The sequence below is a fragment of the Emiliania huxleyi genome, assembly GCF_000372725.1.
Source record: "Emiliania huxleyi CCMP1516 unplaced genomic scaffold EMIHUscaffold_340, whole genome shotgun sequence".
Taxonomy (NCBI): Eukaryota; Haptophyta; order Isochrysidales; family Noelaerhabdaceae; genus Emiliania; species Emiliania huxleyi.
The window spans coordinates 1-18,202 of record NW_005199442.1 but is presented as its reverse complement, the minus strand read 5'-3'; the positions used below and the strand labels follow the sequence as shown (position 1 = coordinate 18,202).

The 18,202-nt window shown below is 65.5% G+C and overlaps 6 protein-coding genes across 6 annotated transcripts; 5 read left to right on the top strand and 1 right to left on the bottom strand.

The window, feature by feature from the left end:
• Positions 1-298: 298 nt before the first annotated feature.
• Positions 299-1,987, top strand: EMIHUDRAFT_241678 (hypothetical protein; the record flags this gene model as incomplete). The annotated part of the gene is made up of 1 exon (XM_005773243.1): positions 299-1,987. The coding sequence occupies one exon, from the start codon at positions 299-301 to the stop codon at positions 1,985-1,987; it is 1,689 nt and encodes a 562-aa protein (XP_005773300.1).
• Positions 1,988-2,480: 493 nt separating this feature from the next.
• EMIHUDRAFT_241677 (hypothetical protein) lies at positions 2,481-3,509 on the top strand (the record flags this gene model as incomplete). Its single annotated transcript, XM_005773242.1, has 5 exons — positions 2,481-2,615; positions 2,666-2,795; positions 2,872-3,209; positions 3,278-3,418; positions 3,495-3,509. The coding sequence occupies 5 exons, from the start codon at positions 2,481-2,483 to the stop codon at positions 3,507-3,509; spliced, it is 759 nt and encodes a 252-aa protein (XP_005773299.1).
• Positions 3,510-4,724: 1,215 nt separating this feature from the next.
• On the top strand, positions 4,725-7,511 carry EMIHUDRAFT_458474 (hypothetical protein). The gene is made up of 7 exons (XM_005773241.1): positions 4,725-4,866; positions 5,096-5,534; positions 5,618-5,891; positions 5,965-6,005; positions 6,160-6,279; positions 7,037-7,228; positions 7,397-7,511. The coding sequence occupies exons 1-7, from the start codon at positions 4,799-4,801 to the stop codon at positions 7,457-7,459; spliced, it is 1,197 nt and encodes a 398-aa protein (XP_005773298.1). The 5' UTR covers positions 4,725-4,798; the 3' UTR covers positions 7,460-7,511.
• Positions 7,512-8,849: 1,338 nt separating this feature from the next.
• EMIHUDRAFT_117400 (hypothetical protein) lies at positions 8,850-11,762 on the top strand (the record flags this gene model as incomplete). Its single annotated transcript, XM_005773240.1, has 2 exons — positions 8,850-8,913; positions 10,642-11,762. 2 exons carry the CDS (start codon positions 8,850-8,852, stop codon positions 11,760-11,762), a joined length of 1,185 nt encoding a protein of 394 aa, XP_005773297.1.
• A 652-nt stretch (positions 11,763-12,414) lies between these two features.
• EMIHUDRAFT_75083 (hypothetical protein) lies at positions 12,415-12,829 on the top strand (the record flags this gene model as incomplete). The annotated part of the gene is made up of 3 exons (XM_005773239.1): positions 12,415-12,542; positions 12,655-12,727; positions 12,797-12,829. Coding segments are annotated over 3 exons (234 nt in total), but the record flags the coding sequence as incomplete, so codon positions are not given.
• A 3,539-nt stretch (positions 12,830-16,368) lies between these two features.
• EMIHUDRAFT_368946 (hypothetical protein) lies at positions 16,369-17,528 on the bottom strand (the record flags this gene model as incomplete). Its single annotated transcript, XM_005773238.1, has 2 exons — positions 16,369-16,966; positions 17,142-17,528. Coding segments are annotated over 2 exons (501 nt in total), but the record flags the coding sequence as incomplete, so codon positions are not given.
• Positions 17,529-18,202: the final 674 nt, after the last annotated feature.

The window sequence follows — 18,202 nt, the reverse complement described above, 5'->3', positions numbered from 1 at the left end:
CCCCTCCAACCCACCCGCGCTAGGTCTCGGGGGACGAAGGGGTCACACCCGACGACCTCGGGAACTAGCCGGGGCAGTCGGAGAAGGGGCAACTCCGTGCACTGACGGTCGGCCGTCAGAAAACACGCCTCCGTGGCTCGGGTTACACCAATCCTCGCTACCCAACGCGGCCAAAGGATATCCACCTCGAGAACGTCGAGAACCACACCTCCGCAGTATCGAATCCAGAGTTCTTCGGTGTTGAGTGCTGGCACCGGTTCCCGGACCCGGACAAGCTTCAGCAAGGCCGCCTGCACCTATGTCCCCCGCAGCCTTAGGCTCAAAATATTTGGTGCTCACGTTCGCGTGGTTCTTGCTTCTGCTCGCCTCCTCTGCCGTTTGCGCCACCCCACTACACGCGGCTGCTCAGCGAGACGACGCCGCTGCCTTGAAGAGGCTGCTCGCGGAAAGCGAAGACGTGGACGTGCTCGACGCACGAGGCTTGAGTCCGCTGCACATCGCCGCCGTGAAAGGGCGCGCAGCAGCTGCGCGACTGCTGCTACAGCACCACGCCTCGGCGACGCGAGCAGACGCCCAGGGCATGGCGCCGCTGCATCTGGCTGCGCTCGGCGGCAGCGCAGAGGTGACTCGCTTGCTGCTGCAGCACGGTGCTTTGCTTGACGCAGTTGAGCCCACGCACGAGAGCACGGCGCTCCACATCTCAGCTGCACGGCCACGCCGTGACTGCGACGTTGCTGGCGTCCTGCTCGAAGGCGGCGCATCGCTCGATCTCAAGGACGGCGAGGGCCGCACGCCCTACCGCATCGCAATGGACGTGGAGAATGCACCGTGCATAGAGCTCTTCCGAGGCTGGCGGTCGAGACCCTCCCATCAGGACCTCGCTGATGTGTGCCCAGCCTGGCAAGGGCAAGTGTTCCAAAACTCATACGCGCACAGTCGTCCGGCGCACGTCTACAGTGCCACAGGACTATTCACTCCGGCCGAGGCGGATTTGATCATCCAGCAAGTCGAGCAGCAGGGAGTAGACACGTCAGCGACGTGCTCGACGGACAACAAGACGGCATATGAGCGCTACCTCCTCAAAGATGGCGTCGTTGAAGACGTGGCCTGGGAGGAGTTGCTTGCGGTGGTCGCTGCGCGCGTGCATGCGTGCGTGCCACCAGTCTTGCACGCCTTCAACTGCAGCAAGTGTGTGCAGTGCACAACCTTGGTTAGACGATACAGACCGGACGAGCGCATGGAGGTACCTGCGCATCGCGACCAGGACGCCGCATTGACGCTCGTCATCGAGCTCCATCCCGCTGAGCCGGCGCCAGCCAGTGGCGGCCTGTACGTGCAGGATGGACGCGATCAGTCTGCCCGCAGGTACACGGGAATGCTGGCCGGCGATGCGGTTGCGCACACGTATGAGCTGCTGCACGGTGTCTCTCTCTCGTGCGAGCCATCGAGTCCAGGCTGTGAGCGCTACTCTCTCATCATTTGGTTCCAGGCCAGCACTGAGCAGTGCGCCACAGGACGTCCAGCTTGGGTTCACGACCGAAAGCTTCAGCTGGAAGCGAATCTGGGGGACTTCCTCGAGGCAGCGCGCAGTAAAATTGGAGCAGACGGAGCAGACCAGGTGGATGAGGCGACGGCGCGACGTGTCTTGGCGGCGCACATTTCTGAGAACGGCCGTTTGACCAGCGCGGCTTTTGCCGCCGCCCTAGCGGCGCTGCAACAGTCGGTTGGTATGGACCATACCGCTCGTGAAGCAAAGATTGAGGACAATCTCCAAAGGTTCCTAGACGCCGTGCGTGTGGCACTCAAGCGTAGCGACGTGCCACCAGCTGCTGCACGCCGTGCGATGCAAGCGCACTCCAACGATGAAGGCGACTTTGCAGACTCCAATGGCGTCGTTGACACCAAGGCGCTGGTAGAAGCCTTTGCCGCCGTGCAGGCAGAGCTGGACGATGCGCCAACTGCTGGTCGACGCAACAACCAGGCGTGAAGCCGCAGTGTATATACTAAGGTCGCGGGGGCGGGGTGCCGTTTCCCGTATCTGCCCGAAAGTGGCACACGCAAGGCCGACGCACGACCCCACGAGTCGACGCACAAGGTCAGTGCGGTGGACACGCCTTACGCGCACGTGACGGCTGTACAGCCGCAGAGTGTGGACGGGAGCTTCGTGTTTGTCTCCTCTGTTAGCTCTCCACTGTGTGACGTGAGGATTAGCTGTGTGCGGTGTTTATCCTGTGTTTTACGAGAGGCGCGCCCGCGCGGGGCGCGGCGGCTTGGCTTGGTTTTAGATCGCAGCCCAACACCTGTGGCGTGTGGGTGTGCGGGGTGTGCCATGAGCTGCGCTGTGTCGTGTGTGGTGCCGCTGCTGGCTGGTCTGGTGGTGCATGTGTGCATGACAAAGCTTCGCTTTACGACCTATGACTCGCCCTTCGCCAGGCTGGCATCTCTCGGAAGTCGGCGCATGGCGGGGCGGCGGCACCGCCATGCGCCTCGCGGCGTCGGCGCGGGAGGACTCCACCACCGAGGGCTACGCGCGACATTGGCGCGAGTTTGAGGGGTGGTGCGACGAGGAGGGCCTCGACCCGCTGCCCGCCACCCCGCAGATGATCTTCGCCTATGTCGGCGCGCTGGCCGAGAAGGGGACGATCTCGCTGCGAGCAGCCTCCAGCCCTACCTCTCGGCCATCAACTCGTACCACGCCGACTACGGCTTCGACAAGCCTGCCCTCGGCCACCTCGTGACCGCGGCGCGCCGGGGCATGGCGCGGGGCCAGGCTCGCTGCGACACGCGAGACACGCGTGTCCCAATGCCGGCGGCTGCGGCGGCGCGTATCCTCCGCGCCACCCTCGCAGCCCTGCCCTCTCTCGCGGCGAGGCAGGGCTCGCGAGGCGCAGCCGCTCGAACCCGCAAGCGGGCGTACGAACCGCGAGCGGCTCGCACTCGTGGCACGCAGGCGTCCGCCAGACGGCGCCGGGGCTAGGCGACCGAAGAGGAACTACGGCAAGAACCGCACACCACCCGCTGACGAGCGCTCGCGGAACTGGTCCGCGGCGCCCGCCAGGGGCGTGCGCGAGACAGGGCTCGGAGCCCTTTTCTGTGAGCAGGGATTCCCTCCCGGCGGGGGTTGTGGCGGAGAGCCGGCATGGGAACCGCCGGCCCCCACCCAGGGGGTGCCCCTGCCAGGCGCCGCAAGCGGTGCCCGACAGGGGCGGGTGCCCCCACCCCGAGGGGTGGGGGCGGGGTCGGGGCCCAAAGTGATTCGGCCTATCGCCTCGGCAAGGTCCTCGGTGCGATTCTCCACGGTGTCGTCGAGCGAAAGCGCGGTAGCCGCGGAGGTGATGACGTCGACATCGGTGGAATCGGCTGGGTCAACGTCAATGTCGATAGCTCTTTCACGCCGGATCCCCTTGTTGTCTCCGATGTGTCGCGCCTGCGCGCTCGGCGTGTATGAAATCCATATCACCCCCTGCTCCACGACTGGGGCTTTAGTCGGCGAGGGCCCGGGGCGCTAGGCGGCAGTTTGTTTTCGGGGGAGTCGGGTGGGTCATCGGCGTAGCTAGAGGCCCCATCACCGATGTCGTCGAGTGGGATGGTTGTACCTCCTCCGTTAATAACCACGTCGTCGCCCACGGTGCTGCTCTCCCCGTCGTCTGCGTCTGTTGGGACAGACTCGTCTTGCCACTCCGGTGCGCCGCAATCCCTCGCGCCGCTCCTGCCAAGGTCAGCTTGCTTATCGACGTAGTCGTTCCACTTATGACCACTGTGCCCCTTGACGTGTCTCCATGTCACTTCGTGCCTCGACGCTAAATGCCGCCACGCTGCTCGAAGATAGCTCGCTAGTTGTGCGTTCTCCCCCGGCGAGATTCTCCCCGTCGCACACGCCATCGCGTACTCGCTGTCCGTTCGGACCACCCCTCGTGAGCCTGCTGATCGTGGTGCCGTGTGGAGTAGTGAGCGAAAAAGCTCCGCAAGCGCTGACAGCTCCGCCGTGTTATTGGTGTGTTTCCGCGCCCCCACGAAAGCGGCGTGTACGGGGCTAGTCACGACGGGGCCGTAGCCTTCGGTCACGAGCATGGCATTCTCGTCGCATATGCCGTCCCCGCCCATGACTACCGCGTACGCCCATCCCGCCCTGCCTCCGTCTTCCGACCCATCAGTGTACGCCGTCCAGTCGGGTGGTTGCTGCTGCTGTGGAGGCGTGGTGCCGTCCCGTCGACAGGGTCGAAGTATAACTCCTGACGCCTCCACCATCAGGGCCGCACTTTAACACGGCAAGCACCGCCCCTATCGCAAGGCTCGACGCTGAGTAGTGCCATCGTGTTGCTTGTGCAATCATTTGCAGCGATGTCGCGGGCAAGCTGAATCTTCTCCGGAAGCGCGCATTGGCCGTCGTCAGAGAAGAAGCCGGACGCGAGCCACTCCCTTTCCCACTCTGCTACTGGTCCTTCCCCGGGCGAGGGCTGCCATCCGGGTATGCGCGTATTTCCCTCTCGGTTTGCTGTGCTCTCTTCGCCGTGTAGTAAAATTGGCGGACAAGCAAGTGCCGCCCTAGCGTCCTTGAAGATGGAGTCGACTCGGGCGTCCGGCGTCGCGTCGTGTTCCTCTGTGCCGGTTGGGGTTTATGCATGTCTTTCATCTGACATGCGACGCACCCAAGCGCTGCCGTGTCGCGGACGACGACTCTTAGGCGCCCGAGCTCGACCTCGCGGCTGTTCGATCTTGTGGGTGTGTGTGTTTTGCTGCCGCCGCCGCCGCGCCGCGGGCCACGCACGCAACGACTAGGCCGCGCGCTTTGCTGCGAATGAGCCAGCCGGACTGCACGCAGCTGAGCCAGCCGGACTGCACGCAGCTGAGCCAGTGCACCCAGCGGTGCGCCGATGACGACGACGACTCAGAGGGCGACGGCGGCGGCGGCGACGACGTGGCGCCCGCTCGGCTGGTGCGTCTCGTGGACGGCTCGCCTGGAACCGCGGTGACCGTGCCGCCCGAGGGAGAGGGCGCTCTCTCCGTCGGCCGGACGGAGCAGCTTGGCTCGTGCACGCTCCTTTTGGACGACAACGCGGTGTCGAAACGGCACGCCGAGCTCCGCTTCAACCAGGGCTCGCTCGAGCTCCGCGTCACCTCGAGCAACGTTCACGTTTGTCAACGAGTCCGCGCACATCGCGCTCGCCGGCAAGCCGCCGCCGCCGCCCGTCAGCCTCTGCGACGGCGATGTGCTCCGCTTTGGCGGAGGCAGGCAGAGCAGCACCCGCTGCGACAAGTTCATCTTCCGCGTGGACGCGCCACAGTGCAAGCGCGCGGAGGGCACCGTCTGTCTCTCTCCGCTGCCTGCGCGCGCGTCCTCCGCCGCCTCCTCCGCCTCGGCTGGCGAGACGCCGCTCGCGGAGTGGTTCTGGCAGATCGGCAAAGGCGCGTCGCGCGCCTGGTCGCGCTACGCTCCCCACCAAGAGGCTCTGATCGAGCGCGCCTACCAGCTGGCGGAGGAGAGGGTGCGGCTCGACGGCGAGCGGGTGCTCGACTTGCGGCAGATGAAGCAGGTGAACCTCTAACCCTAACCCTGACCCTCACCCTCACCCTCACCCTAGCCCTAACCCTCACCCTAACCCTAACCCTGGCCCAGGTGCGCGACGACGGCCCCGGCCGCTCCCGCCCTGTGCGGCGCGAGCCGCCTGCAGCGCCATACTCGACTCGTCCGACGAAGCGGAGGCGGGACGCGCGGGGGGCGACGGGCGGCGGCGAGGGCGGCGGCGGCGAGGGCGGCGGCGGCGAGGGCGGCGGCGGCGAGGGTGGCGGCGTGGCGACCGTGCGCGTTCTTCCCAATCTCTCCCCCGCCAAGCGCGCCACCGTCCGCGTCGTGGTGTTGCGGCGCGACAGTGGCGTCGTGCTGACGGCTGGCGAGAGAGTGGCGTCGTGCTGTCGAGCCAGTGAGAGAGCCAGTCACAGCGAGTCGCTCCTGCCTGACTCCAGGCTCGGGCTGCCTCGTCTCGCGCGACGGCCACGTGCTCACGGCGGCGCACCTAGAAAGAAAGAAAGAAAGAAAGAGAACAGGCAGCCCAAGGGAGGGAGGGGAGGACGGCACGCCGCCACCACACAGGGAGTTTAAGGAGAGGAGTGTGGTGCGCTAGCCGTCGCCCACCCTAGGGAGTCTGCCTCTTCCTATAGGCGGCACACCTCTTTGTGAGCGCGCGGTCGGGCGCGCTCTTCCATGGCTTTGCGCCGAGCGAGGTGTTAGTCGCGGTGGGCGTGTATGTCGATGACGCGGCGCCGTCGCGCTGGGCCCACGTGCCACGATCATTGTGCATGTCACATGTCTGTGAGTTGTCTGTGGCGCCCGAGCAGGCGCCGTCGCGCTGGGCGTACTGGGCGGAGCTGCAGACGCCGCTCGAGCGGCTGGTCGAGACATAGCTGAGATACAGCCGAGATACAGCCGAGATACAGCCGAGATACAGCCGAGATGCAGACGAGATGCAGACGAGATGTAGACGAGATGTGCCAAGAGATCGCCGAGGTACAACCGAGGTACAGCTGCAGCCGCTCGAGCGATGCCGTCCCACGCGTTGAGCTCTCGGCCGCTCGAGCGTGGTCGAGCGAGTGCAAGAAGGCTGGGGCAGAGAAGACGCGGCTGCTCGACAGGTCGAGAGGGACGAGAGGCGGCGGCTGCTCGATCTCGCCGTGATCCGGCTGCGAGGCGAGCTCACGATGACGCCCGAATCGTTCGTCGGCGTCGCTGCAAGGTACGCGATCGCTTCCGAGGCGACCGAGGCGCTGCCTCCGTTCCGCAGCGCGCTGAGGCTCGGAACGCCCTCCGCCGTGACAAGCGGCAGCGCTGTAGCCGAGAGGTGGCCGAGATGCAGCCGCCTTCCTCGCCGGTCCTTCTCGGCGCCCTCCCGGACCCTTCTCGGAACCTTCCCGACCTTTCCCGGAGCCGTCCCTGCAGGCAGCGCGCTGCTCTGCTCGGAACCCCTCTCGGACCCTTCCCGGAACTGTCCCCGCAGGCAGCGCGCTGCTCGTGCTCGGTTGGCCGTCGCCGCACGGCCAGACGTCCATCTTCGTCGACAGCACCCATGAGTGCCTCTCCCGCGAGGGGCAGCTGCTGCACACGCGCGCCTTCATCCACGCGGGATCGAGCGGCGGGCCGGCGCTCACGCCCTCGCTGCACGTCGTCGGCGTGGTGAGCCACAACCCGCGCTCGTCCGACGACACCATCCGCCCGCCAGAGGCGGGCGGCGAGGTGCACTACCTCGCGTGCATCCGCTCGACCGAGCGCATCGGGCTGATCGCGCCCGCCGCCACCGACCTCATCAGCTGCCGCCGCGCCCCCGCCGTCCTGCCACCGCCGCCGCCGGCCGCTGTGCCATCGCTCCCAAAACTAGCGTGAGGGTTGCCAGTGTTTGGCGAGGAGTATATGTGCTGCGAAGTTTCGTGTGGCAAAAATTGCGTGCTCGACACCCGCGGATTGTAGTTTGTGTGCCGTCTCTCGATCTCGTGTGCCGCACCGCGCACGCGCCGCAGTGACACGTAGGCGACGGAGACGCGCTCGCCAAGTTTCCCGCCAGAGGATGCTCGCAACCCCCCACAGGGCTCCGAGCCACTGGTGTGGCACCTTCTTGTCGTCGGCGTGTCCCTATCACGACGAGGGCCGCCGCTACTCGTGCCATCTCGCGCATGCGGCACAGGCGGCCCATAATGCCTCACCGTACGCCAAATGCCTCCCCATTGAACGCCTGTGCCGCAGATGCAAACATGGTAGCACTGTGTGACTGTGCACCGGCAAGGCGACGGACTTAAGCACTCATCGGCGCAGGCACCGACGCGTGCTCGACGCTCGCCATACGTCTTCTTGCCGCGAATCTTCTTCTGATAAAAGTGGAGAATATTTGCGCTTGCTAAGAGCGAGGCAACATCCTTCCTGGCAAATTAGTTTTTCACCTTGCCAACCGCAGTCCAAGTGCTCCAAGGCCAAGGACCGATATATAGGTAGTGGAGGTAGTCGTCTCAGTATAGTGACCTGTCCGCGTCGTGGGGGCGGTCCTGTCTGAGTTAGGGGGGGCGGGGGCGGGGGAGAAGGAGAGGAGAGTCGTTGAGCCTTGGCACCAGCCGGGCAGTTGGTTTGGCCTTGGCACATCAGCCGGGTGTGATGTTGATCTGAGGGAGGGTGTAGAGGATGTAGAGTGTAGAGCGCTGTAGAGCTGTAGAGCTGTAGAGCGCTGTAGAGCTGTAGAGCTCTACATCCGCCGCGTGACTGCCTGCGTTGTAGAGCGATGTAGAGGCGCTCTACAACGTGAAATCTCTACAACAAACTCTACATCATGTGCTTATCACAGTAGCCCGAGGACGGGGGGGGGGCGGGCCTCACCCGGGACTCACCCCGAGACCCCACCCCGGGACGCGCCGGCTGCGGGTGAGGCCCCACCCCCGGGGCAGTGAGGGGCAGGGGCGGGGCGGAGCTCCTCAGAGTGAGGCGCCCCGGGTGCCCCCACCCCCCGACCCGCCCATTCAGCTTTGCTCTTTCGTCCGGAGCGCGCCTTTCAGGGGGTAGAATTCTTAATCTTTTAGGCGTGGCGCTGGTGGGCCGGGGGCGCGCGGTAGCCGGTAGGCGTAGGTACGGGGCCGCGTGCGCGTGGGCTGTGGCCCGCCCGTGGTGCCCCTGCGCCCTGGCTGGGTCGGTCGGGCAGCGAGCTACCCCCCCGGGACAGCGCATCGCGAGTGAGGCCCCGGGGTGGGGCAGGTGAGGGAGGGGGCGGGGACGGCCGGGCCCCGGTGAGCCCCGGGTGAGGCCCGCCCCCCCCCCGTCCTCGGGCTACTGTGATTGGCACATCATAAGCGCGAACGAGGCACGGTCGCTCTCCGACATGAGGCGCGTTGCACTTGCCAGTGCTGCCCTGGCCTTCTGTCTGCCCGCCCAATGGGTGGGAGGTGCCTCTGCTGCTGTGGCATGCCTCACGGCTGCGACTGGCCGGCGCCTCGGCGCGTCAGCTCGGCTCGGCGTAGCGATAGTGGCCAGCGCAACTCGCCTGGACTCAACGCTCAGCCAGGAGCTCCCGCACGCGCTGGCGCGAGTCATGGCGCAGACAACGCGTCTGAATGCTCGCCTCGCCTCGCGCAAATGCGACCGTCCTCGCAGCCGACAGTCCACCGCCTGAAGCACAGCGACGAATGCGGCACCGGCGACGCATGGCAGGCTGGTCATGACGCAGTTGTAGGGTGTTGTGTGTCGTCAGAGTGACTCTCTGTGTGTCAGGGATAGTCAGGGCCGTCCATCAGAGCTCCAGTAAGCTCGGAGACACCCCATTAGCGCGGCTCGACCTCTTTGAGTCACTGCCTTCCCGGCGGTTTGGCTGTAGAGCCTCTACAACAAACTCTACAGCAAAATCGCGCTCTACATCGCTCTACATCTGCATCGCTCTGTCCCGCGCCGGATGTAGAGCTCTACAGCTCTACAGCGCTCTACATCCCTACAGCTCTACAGCGCTCTACACTCTACATCCTCTACACCCTCCCTCAGATGTTGATTTGGCCTTGGCACCAGCCAGCCCTGGCAGGGGCACGCGGGACATGCACAAGCGCCAAAGGGGCGCAGCGTCGACCTCACCCGTCGGCGCAGGTGGGGGGACGGGAGTTCCGTCGGGTTCCCCTGCGCGAGCGCGAGAGTAACCCCGAGAGGGCCAAGATGAGCGGTGCGCGCAGGGGTCGGCGTGGAGGGCGATGAACAAGCCGCGCGGGGCGCCGCCTCACCGTCGCGGGCTCACCGCCTCAAAGTGGCGCAGGGTGAGGCGGCGCTCCGAGCGAGTACGTGAGCCCCGTGACTCCAACCAGGCCCTTCCTTTTTTTTAGCAGGGGTGCCGCTGTGCGGCGCGCGCGCAGAGACTGGCCGCGTGCGTGCCGCGCGCGGCGGTGTCGAAGCAACTCCTCGACAGAGCAGCGCCTCCACATGGCACTTCCCCTCTGCGTCCGTGTACTGGCCCTTGACAGCCTCGACCGTCCCGGTCCCCGTCCGCGGGTCCCACATCCCCACCCTTCCGCCCCTGTCCCCGCCCTCCACGCCCAAAACCGTCTCGCGGGCGCGTGGCAGCGTATTGCCGCAAGCGACGAACGCCCCCATGCGCCCCACCCCCGAGGGGTCCGACGGCACGGCGATGCAGGGCAAGTCCCCACCCAATCACGCCCTGGTAAATGTACAAGTCCGTCCTCGTAGTGCAGTAGTGCTGTGCTCGCAGTGAAACTCGTGCTCCACCGCGCCGCGCCCCATGCACTTTTTGAATGCCGTGGGGCTCCTGCCCAGTGTCTGTCCGGGTGTGGAGGCGCGGCGGGACATCGCGAGAAAAAAATCGCGCGCGGCTTTTCTCGCCTCTCGCAGAGAACGCGCTGGGGCCGGGACACTCAAGCGGAGAGACGAACAACGCGCTCTGCTCCCCGGCCCTCCCCCCCGGCCCACCACGGGACACCCGCCGCCGGCAGTCCGCATCCGACGAGCCTCGACTCGATACGCGGCGCGGCCACTTTCCGCCCTTCACTTACCCGAACCCAGCCTGGCGCCGGCGCCGGCGGCCAGTGAGGCGCGAAGGCGGCTCGCCTGGCTGAGCTCTGCAGTCGAGGCCATGTGCGAGCTCGTACGGCCGGACAGTCGGGCTGCCTGCGATTTAGGGCGAACTTTCGGGTGCGTCCTGGGCGACAATGCGTCTGCTCGGCGGCCCTACGTGTGGGTCGCCAAGAGCTGCCGCGGGCTCTTCCGCCTCACTCACAACACAGTTACCTGTGACATCGCCTGCGGCGACTACCGCACGACAGGCCAGCGCTGCGAGGCGACGGAGCGCAGTTGCGGCCGAAGCTGCAGCTTGCCTCGGCCACTTGCCTCGCCCCTCACGAGCAGCAGCCGGGATTGCCACGGCCCCAATCTCGTGCTCCCACGGGTCGCAGCCCCTGTGAGCCTGCCCTCCCTGCGGTGCCAGTACTCCCTCTCGCGGTTTGCGCTCTCCACCGAGGCCCCCGCCTGCGCGACGGTCGATGCCCTCGTCAATGCGACCGCAACGGGCCGGTACGACAGCGACGGGCGGTTTGTCACCGACTGTACGATCCCAACCTACGCTTCCCTGCCGCGCGGCGGTCGGTGCGTGCACATCATGGGCGACTCCTACACGCGACACATGCTGCAGACCGTCTCGATGGTCTTGAAGGACAACTTTGTGAGCGGCGGCTTTGAGCGGCCGAACGCGAACTGCCTCTGCGATGGCCAGTTTAGCGAGCTCGAGCCGTGCCGGCGCAACGTCTCGTTCCCCTTTCCGTGCACATCGGTAGAGTACGACTCTCGCCTCACGTGCAGAAGCCGTCGGTGTTCGAACGCGGTCCGAACCAGACGCGGCGGCGAGGCAGCCTTCGTGTGGCTCCAGGGCGGTTTGCACTACCTGCAGGGGCCGTTACCTCGCTCCGGCCGTCCCTCCCTGCGGGCGCCAGTCAAATCGTTTCTCGCCGCCATTCGGACCACGGCTCACCGACATGTGCACGCGAACGATCGCTTCTTCGTGTCCGGCCTTCACTTCCAGACGCCCGCTGCTGACAGAGTCTTCCCGCACCAGCGACGTGCGCTGGCGCAGGAGTTCAACCGGCAGGCCCGGCGAGTCACCGAGGAGGTGGGCGGCAGGTTTGTCGACTTCTCGACGGTCGCCGACGGCGACGAGGCTCGCGGGACGTCCGACGGTGTGCACTACTTGACGTCGGCCAATCTAGTGAAGGCGCGCATCTTCCTCGCGCTGCTGCACATGACGTGATCGTCGTGCCGCCAAGCCCGAGCAGACAGTGACAGATAGACGCAGGTTTGTGACGCGCTATTTACGGTTCCCAGTTGTCTTCAAAATCGGCACACCTGGGTTAAGGCGTCCATGCCATCCACTTTTACACTCTTCAACCGACCGACCCCCACAAGGCTAGTTCCAAATTTCACTCTCGCACACTCGCCGCACACCCGCCGCCCCCGCGCGCGCCCCACCCCGGCCGGGAGAAAGGGGAGTGACAGTTTGGGATGGCAACAGAACGAGTATGTGATAAATAAATCAATAAAACGGGCACGCCAAACGAGGGGTCCTCCACACCGCCGTGGCGTGGCAGACGGTGAACGAGCTAGCGTGCGGGGAGAGCGGCATTGTGCATGGTGCGGAGTGCATTGCCGTTCTTAACGGAGTCGCTTAGGCGGCTCCGGTGGTGAGCCGGTGTGTGTGCCAGTCCGCGCTACTCCGCGCCTTTGTCGTGCCCGTGCTGTGAGAGAGGCGCGTTTCCGAAGAATTCTTTTAGCCTGTCCCGTTCGTGTGTGGTGCAGCGCTTCGCCTCGATGGCCAGCGCTGTGCTGCCGCTCGGTGTGCCCCGCGCCGCCGCACGCGCCCCCGCGCCCCGCCGCCGCACCCTCACAGCGCGGCGCCCTGGCGCGCAGAGCTGATCGACAAATGCATCGGCTCGAGAATATGGATCGTGATGCGTGGCGACAAAGAGCTGGTCGGCACCTTGAGAGGGTTCGACGACTACGTGAACATGGTCTTGGACGACGTGACCGAATAGTGCGCCGCCGCCCCCGGCCCAGCCACGCGCGCCGCGCCCGCGAGCCGTGTGCTCGCGGCGCGTCACATATCACCACGCGCACGCTGATTGCTCGCGCCCCCTCTGTTGCAGTGAGATCACCCCCGAGGGTAAGCGCGTGACGAAGCTCGACCAGATCCTCCTCAACGGCAACAACGTCGCCCTGGTGTGCGGCCACACCCTCTCCCTACCTGCTGGCGAGCCGCGCCCATCGACCCGCCCTGTGCGCTCGCAGTTGGTGCCGGGAGGCAGCCCAAACTACGACTAGGCTTCGGTGCTGTCTGTGGTGCTCGGGACCGTGAAGAGGTGCTCCGCCTCTCGCCACGCTCGGGACTCGACGGCACTGCTCGACTCGAAAATCATGATACAGTCTCGCATTCCACCTACGTTTTCGGCTGGGCGATCGTGGCAGCCATGGGGGGGCAGCCGGTTCACCTGCGTATTCTTGCCCGCGCGCGCAAAACTTTTTGATGGGATCCCAGTGTCACAGTGGTCAGTGTCAACAGACACCCGGCGGGCGCACGTCCACACACACTGTCATTAATACATTGGCTAGTTCCATTTCACTGTGGCTGCAGCTCGCGTTACAGTGTGTGTACAAAACCTTGATATTTGTGACCATTTGCGCCATTTGGAACATCTCCAGGACGCGCAGAGGCAGCTGCGACCCCGCCGAGCGGACGGCGGTACTCGGCAGGTGGTGCGGAGTACCGCCGTCCACTCAGCGGGGTCGCAGCTGCCCGTCTCGTGCGCGTCCTGGGGAGATGTTCCAAATTGTCGCCGCCGCGGCCGGAGACGACTCGACGCCGCTGAGATCGGAGATCAAGCTCTGACAGGTCGCACGTCGCTCCTTTGACGCCGACGTGACTTGCCCGTGCAGACCATATCAGGACACGGTCTGGACGCGCTCGGTACGACGCCTGCGACCCGTCTTGGGTCAGGTGGCACGACGCTCATCGCGCCTGCCAGCGCTGCCGTGCAGGCTGCCACGACGAGGTCGAGCACGCTTCTATACGCTCGTCCAGCCTTCCTTTCCATCCCATTAGGCAGCCTGGGAACGGTGGCGGTCAGAGGCAAAGCCTACAAGGGGTGGTGGTGGAACCACATGTCACGGCTACTGCCGGCTCGACCCCACGACAGCCTCCGAAGGCTGACTTTGAGGCACCATCATCGGACGATGTCGACGAGTTGGGTCGCTCTCGCGGTAGCCAGATGACCTCGACGTCCGGGGGCCTGCCCGTCGTGCCACCGACCAGAAAAAGAATGTGGGCGCGGGCGATACGGGCGCCGCTAGGCTCAACGAGGAAATGCCGTGCCCCGTTTAAAGAGCTCGTAGCGCGCTCGATTTTGATGAGAATTTGATGAGAAATATCTCAATTTCTTGTTTACACCCGAGCTATGCCCCACGACCTGAGCCGGAGCCTGCGCAGAACCTGTGCTCCTCCCATACGATCGTATCAGGCTATGCTCCTGTCACGCGCTGGCTGGCCTGTGGTCGCCGTCCTATTTTACACGAGCACACGAACCATCAAGGTTGTTTTATGCCCCGCTCCCCCCCCCCCCGCCAGCGGCTTGCAGCTCGGCACGTCCATCGCCCTCGACGCGTTCGTCTTCTACTTCCGGGGAGCGACGCCTAGCGCACCTGCCGCAAGTGCCCCGGGCGCGAGTGCGGGGCGCCCTGCGCCGTTCGATGCGGCGAGATGGAGGGGGTACGTGCAGCTGCACGCCGAGGAAAAGAAAACCCACCGGCTTGAAGAAAGCATCTGCTACAAGCACGCAGTCTCTCTGTTCATAACTGATCGTGTATAAAAATGATGTTGCTAAGCACAGGAAAGTTCGTAATCCCGGAAGTCTGCATCATGTGTGTGTCTCGCGCCTTGCGGGGGGGGGGAGCGGAAAGGAGGAACCTCTTCCCAAGAGCACCACTCTCTTGGAGCGCCGCCACTGCCACTCAGAGCGCTGCAAGCAGCGCCGGGCAATGACGGCTTACCGCCCCCCCAGCCCCCCCTCGGCACACCCCGGCAGCCAATGTGTGACGGCTCGAACCCGCTAAGCCATCCCGCAAGCGGAATGGCCCGCCACTCGAACCCGCAAGCGGGCGTACGAACCGCGAGCGGCTCGCACTCGTGGCACGCAGGCGTCCGCCAGACGGCGCCGGGGCTAGGCGACCGAAGAGGAACTACGGCAAGAACCGCACACCACCCGCTGACGAGCGCTCGCAGAACAGGTTCGCGGCGCCCGCCAGGGGCGTGCGCGAGACAGGGCTCGGAGCCCTTTTCTGTGAGCAGGGATTCCCTCACGGCGGGGGTTGTGGCGGAGAGCCGTCATGGGAATCGCCGGCCCCCACCCAGGGGGTGCCCCTGCCAGGCGCCGCAAGCGGTGCCCGACTGGGCCGCCTGTGCCGCATGCGCGAGATGGCACGAGTAGCGGCGGCCCTCGTCGTGATAGGGACACGCCGACGACAAGAAGGTGCCACACCAGTGGCTCGGAGCCCTGTGGGGGGTTGCGAGCATCCTCTGGCGGGAAACTTGGCGAGCGCGTCTCCGTCGCCTACGTGTCTCGAGGTCTCGCCGAGCGGTGGCTCAGGGCTCCGCCGGCGGCAAGGATTTCCTTTTCATCTCCAGTGTGTGGGCTGTGGAGCACGTCCTCTACTCCGCTCTCCGTATTGGATCGCAGGGCTCCGGCTCTGAGGGCTGTCATCTTGCGGCGGCGGCGGCGGCGCGGGGGGGGGGGGGGGGCGGCAGGCCACAGAGAGAGGTCTGCGGCTTAGCTGCGGGCCGTGCAGATTCAGTTCAGCCAAACCGGCCGCGAGCAGTCGTTGCCTAGTTAGCGTTGCCTAGTTAGCGCATAGACAGTCGTTGCCATAGCGCTCGTATACGTCAAGCACATGCACATGCACATGTGCATGTCGTAGCGGGTCGGAGCAGCAGCCCTTCTTCATCCAGCTTTTGATTTCTTGTCCTCCAATGCCAGAGCGTGCCTAAGGTTCAGTGTGTGTCGAGCATTGCGCGCTGCAATGCGCGCCTGTGCGCGCATGGCTAGTGCCATTTCACTCTGACACGCTAATCTTGAAAACGTCTCCAACGGAGCTCCGTGTTGCTTCCAGCGCCCTCCCCCGCGCTCCCTGCGGCCATGGCCGATGCTCCTAGGAAGAGAGGTCATCTGGCTACCGCGAGAGCGACCCAACTCGTCGACATCGTCCGATGATGGTGCCTCAAAGTCAGCCTTCGGAGGCTGTCGTGGGGTCGAGCCGGCAGTAGCCGTGACATGTGGTTCCACCACCCCTCGTAGGCTTTGCCTCTGACCGCCACCATTCCCAGGCTGCCTAATGGGATGGAAAGGAAGGCTCGGCCAGCGTATAGAAGCGTGCTCGACCTCGTCGTGGCAACCTGTACGGCAGCGCTGGTAGGCGCGATGAGCGTCGTGCCACCTGACCCGAGACGGGTCGCAGGCGTCGTGCCGAGCGCGTCGAGACCGTGTCCTGATGTGATATGTACGGGCAAGTCACGTCGGCGTCCCAAAGGAGCGACGTGCGACCTGTCAGAGCTTGCTCTCCGATCTCAGCGGTGTCGAGTCGTCTCCGGCGGCGACAATTTTGTCCCTCCCCAGGACGCGCAGAGGCAGCTGCGACCCCGCCAAGTGGACGGGGGCACTCCGCGCCACCTGCCGAGTTCCCCCGTCCACTCGGCGCGGTCACAGCTCCACCGTGAAGGCACCGAGGGGAAAAATGGCGCAAATGGTCAAATCAAGGTTTTTTAACGCGTTGCTGTGCCACAGTGAAATGGCACTAGCCCATCGCAAGATACAAGAACAAGTACTTGACTAATTCTGCAACTCCCTTGCTATTTTGAGACGCTCTTCGCGGCACGCGGGTGTACGGTTTCCACTGCGGCGCGTGCGCGGTGCGGCACACGAGATCGAGAGACGGCACACAAACTATACAATCCGCGGGTGTCGAGCACGCAATTTTTGCCACACGAAACTTCGCAGCACATATACTCCTCGCCAAACACTGGCAACCCTCACGCTAGTTTTGGGAGCGATGGCACAGCGGCCGGCGGCGGCGGTGGCAGGACGGCGGGGGCGCGGCGGCAGCTGATGAGGTCGGTGGCGGCGGGCGCGATCAGCCCGATGCGCTCGGTCGAGCGGATGCACGCGAGGTAGTGCACCTCGCCGCCCGCCTCTGGCGGGCGGATGGTGTCGTCGGACGAGCGCGGGTTGTGGCTCACCACGCCGACGACGTGCAGCGAGGGCGTGAGCGCCGGCCCGCCGCTGGAGCCAGCGTGGATGAAGGCGCGCGTGTGCAGCAGCTGCCCCTCGCGGGAGAGGCACTCATGGGTGCTGTCGACGAAGATGGACGTCTGGCCGTGCGGCGACGGCCAACCGAGCACGAGCAGCGCGCTGCCTGCGGGGAAAGTTCCGGGAAGGGTCCGAGAGGGGTTCCGAGCAGAGCAGCGCGCTGCCTGCAGGGACGGCTCCGGGAAAGGTCGGGAAGGTTCCGAGAAGGGTCAGGGAGGGCGCCGAGAAGGACCGGCGAGGAAGGCGGCTGCATCTCGGCCACCTCTCGGCTACAGCGCTGCCGCTTGTCACGGCGGAGGGCGTTCCGAGCCTCAGCGCGCTGCGGAACGGAGGCAGCGCCTCGGTCGCCTCGGAAGCGATCGCGTACCTTGCAGCGACGCCGACGAACGATTCGGGCGTCATCGTGAGCTCGCCTCGCAGCCGGATCACGGCGAGATCGAGCAGCCGCCGCCTCTCGTCCCTCTCGACCTGTCGAGCAGCCGCGTCTTCTCTGCCCCAGCCTTCTTGCACTCGCTCGACCACGCTCGAGCGGCCGAGAGCTCAACGCGTGGGACGGCATCGCTCGAGCGGCTGCAGCTGTACCTCGGTTGTACCTCGGCGATCTCTTGGCACCTCTCGTCTACATCTCGTCTACATCTCGTCTGCATCTCGTCTGCATCTCGGCTGTATCTCGGCTGTATCTCGGCTGTATCTCAGCTATGTCTCGACCAGCCGCTCGAGCGGCGTCTGCAGCTCCGCCCAGTACGCCCAGCGCGACGGCGCCTGCTCGGGCGCCACAGACAACTCACAGACATGTGACATGCACAATGATCGTGGCACGTGGGCCCAGCGCGACGGCGCCGCGTCATCGACATACACGCCCACCGCGACTAACACCTCGCTCGGCGCAAAGCCATGGAAGAGCGCGCCCGACCGCGCGCTCACAAAGAGGTGTGCCGCCTATAGGAAGAGGCAGACTCCCCAGGGTGGGCGACGGCTAGCGCACCACACTCCTCTCCTTAAACTCCCTGTGTGGTGGCGGCGTGCCGTCCTCCCCTCCCTCCCTTGGGCTGCCTGTTCTCTTTCTTCCTTTCTTTCTTTCTAGGTGCGCCGCCGTGAGCACGTGGCCGTCGCGCGAGACGAGGCAGCCCGAGCCTGGAGTCAGGCAGGAGCGACTCACTGCGACTGGCTCTCTCACTGGCTCGGCGGGGCCGAGGCGGCCCGAGCCAGCCGTCAGCACGACGCCACTGTCGCGCCGCACCACCACGACGCGGACGGTGGCGCGCTTGGCGGGGGAGAGATTGGGAAGAACGCGCACGGTCGCCACGCCGCCACCCTCGCCGCCGCCGCCCTCGCCGCCGCC